The 3609-nt window shown below is 41.2% G+C and overlaps 1 protein-coding gene across 1 annotated transcript in view; it reads right to left on the bottom strand.

Annotated features, from left to right (window-relative positions):
* LOC118326595 (E3 ubiquitin-protein ligase SMURF2-like) overlaps positions 1 to 3281 on the bottom strand; it is a 3641-nt gene extending 360 nt beyond the window's left edge. Inside the window, exons 1-3 of the mRNA XM_035659621.1 lie at positions 3269 to 3281; positions 2580 to 2766; positions 1107 to 1265 (exon numbers count right to left, since the gene is read on the bottom strand). Coding sequence (XP_035515514.1) covers positions 1107 to 1265; positions 2580 to 2766; positions 3269 to 3281 — 359 coding nt within the window. The remainder of the gene's footprint in view (positions 1 to 1106; positions 1266 to 2579; positions 2767 to 3268) is intronic.
* Positions 3282 to 3609: the final 328 nt, after the last annotated feature.

Raw genomic sequence — 3609 nt, forward strand, 5'->3', positions numbered from 1 at the left:
GACAGACAGACAGACAGAGAGAAGGATGGGAAAAGATCATTGACAGAGACATGAGACAGGCAGAGGATAGGGGAAAGAAGAGGAGAACAAAAACATAAGGTGAGATGAATGAAGCCAAGACAGCCATCAGTGATCATCTTACAGCAGACATATTCATTGACGGTGAATTCATGACTGTAGTGTGTATCACAGATTCCTAAACAGCTTTTCCTTCTCTTCAGGTTATTTCAGCATCCCCAGACAGGAGTCATCATGTTCATTTCCAGGATGGATAGTGTGAGTCTGAAGCTACTTTTAAAAACACTAAGCTGCTAACAATCCTGCTAACAGCCCTCAGCAGAAAATACGAACAGATGAGAGAGTGGTTCTGAAACTAAACCTAGCGACAGTTACAGGTTAAGACATACGTGCCGGCTAGATCCCTTAGATCCTTTGACACAAACCTCTTGACTGTTTCTGAGGTCAGAACTAAAAAAGTGAGAGTCAGCCTTTGTCAATTATGCTCCTAAACTCTGGAACAGTCTGTCTGAAGGGCACAAACACTGTTGGCACCTTCAAACTAAATCTTCAGGAACATCTTCTTACCATTTTCCCTTAAAGTGTTTTTATCCTGTCTTATCCTGCGGTTTCAATTCAATTAGATTTGATTTTCCCTTTTCTTATTGTTTTATCACAGATCTCATGATTATTTGCTTCTATGTTGAACACTTTTTGTTACATCTTATGCATCACCTGTGCTATATCAATTATTAATAATGAAAGACAGACCATATGGGCATAATATATACATGAACACCACTAAGTAACTGTCTGAAACTGGTTTGAAGCATCAGATGATTTGTTGTGCTTCTTTATATAGTGTCCAGTTCAGTGCCACCAGTTAAAGTACTCAGGGTATGGAGGACTTTTATCAATACAAAGCAGCAGTAAATAAACAGATTTACATGCATGACATATCTGAGCATTTCTGTTTTGGAATAGTTAAAAAGCTGTTTTATTTAATTTTCTATGTCCATGGTAACACAACTCTAAACCCCAGCCAATGTAATGCCCTTAAATACACTGTCCACATTGATGCTCAGCCCCTCATTGACTGATACACTTACTTGAGTACTAGATGCAGGTTAGCAGATAGTCGCGGGTCTGTGAACTGAGTTGTTCGATTGTTGTGGTCAACAAAGTAGACGCGGCCGGTGGCTGTGTTTCGGATCTCCCAGCCTGGTGGCAGTGGGCCCAGCTCCTCACAGTTCACATTGCTTAGGTCCCTGAACAAAAAAAATAGAAACCATCAGCAAAAATGATACTAAATACAACCATAAATATAAATATAAATATAATATAAACATACTGCACATACTGCATAAAACAAACAGGCCTGCTGAACAAACAGCATAATCATCACACTTAGACTTATTACTTCAGGATTATGATGCACCACGATATAACTAACTGGTCTCTGATGGACCTGTAAAAGAAATGTTTTGTTTTTGAAGAATAATGTAAATAACTGTAAATCAAGTTTTTTTTTAAAGATCTTTTTGGGGATTTTTATGCTTCATTTGATGGGAGAGGAAAGAGGGAAGAAAGAGATGGCAGACGAAACACAGCAAAGGGCCGCAGGTTGAAATCGAAACCTACGCTCTACCAAGTAAGCTACCGTGCTCCCCAATAAATGTTATCCTTTGATAACAAATGTAATGATAACACTGGTGTTGAAATCTAGGTTGACATCAGATCCAAGAGCATCGACAACATTAAAATTGCTGTTATTCTTCTGACGAAGTACTTGGTCTAATTTCTTGATTCTTCTCTCCCGTTCACTGACATCCCCATCAGTAGAAACCTAAGCGCTGATGTGGGACAATGCCGTAGCCTAAGGAGAACTTGTGCGTGTACTTTGTCCTTGTGTGAAGTGAGGACACACCATTCAAGGACAAAGCACATGGTTTCATCACAACATACTGGGTCATTTTAGCAGCTCTGTCCAAAATGACCAAACCCAGAGGTTGCTGCTGTGAGTTGGATGTTAAATGCATGTGCTTCAATGCTGAGCAGGAGCAACACTGAGACATGGCCCAAAAATGTAACGCAATAGCACTGCCTGCAATCTCTGGTGAATTAACGGTTTGATTGAATGCAGAACCACTGGCCTGTAGTGTGTTCAACTCAACATCTGTCCAAAAATGTTCTTCCAAGTCCACATCGGAGTCCAGGGTCATTAGTTTGGCTGACCCCGACTTCAGCCTGAAATTTGAATAATAAGACCGTTTTTGAACACAGCCCTAAGCAATTAACTGAGAAATTAGGTCTGATCCAGCCCAGTCAAGTCCAGTTTGGTCCTGTCAGGTGTGGGAATATTTGTCAGGTTTCATATTAGGATTAAAACAATACAGGCCGTTAGCACTGCAGTGCATTTATCCCGTGTGTGTCGTGTGTCAACGTAGCATTGAGGAAATTATGCTCATATTAATAGCTATTAATCACACTTATCCAAAGAAACATATTAAAGCTGCAGTAGGTAACTTTAAATATAATAAATATACAATAAATATAGACAAATATGAACACAAATGAGTTACCTGGGCACTCGGGGGTCATGCCAGGTGCTGACTCCAGTCTGTGTGTGGAGGAAATAGACCTGACCCTGCTGAGTGGTTCTTTGCTCTAAAACAGAGAGAAATTTGATTGGAATTAATATTTCGAAAAGGCAAAAACACCACTGAAACAAGCTTGGAACTGTTGCTGGGACTGTTCTGTAGTCTAATCCTGGTGGGTACAAGCATGGATAGTGAGATTGTGTATTTTGGAGAAAGGGGAAGTCTGTTTATAATTGATGTGACAGGCAAACTGCAGGGACAGGAGTTTCTTAAGGTGCGCGCCAATGTAATCAATTAGTTCCTCTCCAGCCTCCAGTAGGCCTGTCCCAAGAGGATGTGGAAAATAAAATGTGAGGGAAATATATCAAAGACTTCCATGAGTGTTTTTCCTTGCACAGTTGCAACTCATCCTAGTTGCCTTGTTTTCTCTTAAAGGTTGGTGCATGCTATGAAAGTCTGCTGTCACTTTCTCCAAACCAGCTCTTATACTATAATGTAAACAAATAAGGGAACCGAGGACACCAAAAAGACATCCAAAGACAATGGTTTAATACTGATTAATGAATGGAGAGTGAGTGTGTGAATGTTGGCACCAAGTGTGTGTGCTGCATGGTTGTGTGTATATTCACCCACTAATCCATCAACCCCCCCCCCCCCCCCAAACTTCCTACTGGCACAACTCATTTCCTACCCGCCTTTCCCTCTTTTTCCCCCCTCACACACTCCCTCTCTCTCTTATTCTCTCTCACGCTCTCTCACCACACCCAGCCACTGGTTCAGAGGGTTCAGCTGAGGAAGAAAGCTCACTAGCTGTTGGGCATCAGTGACTCACTTTGTCCGACCTTGGCCAGTCTCAGTGGACACAGCAGGACATTTCAAAGGGGGCTCACGTCCAACAATACCATTCTAGATTGCTGGCATACAACACCACACTTAAAATAATAATTTATTTTACAGACTCTGTGGGTATTGTGGGGTACACTGTGGCTGACTGTGAAAAGTGAAAAAAAAA

Source organism: Morone saxatilis, unplaced genomic scaffold (assembly GCF_004916995.1).
Source record: "Morone saxatilis isolate NCDOM2014 unplaced genomic scaffold, NCSU_SB_2.0 Contig17, whole genome shotgun sequence".
In the NCBI taxonomy this organism is placed as follows: domain Eukaryota; kingdom Metazoa; phylum Chordata; class Actinopteri; family Moronidae; genus Morone; species Morone saxatilis.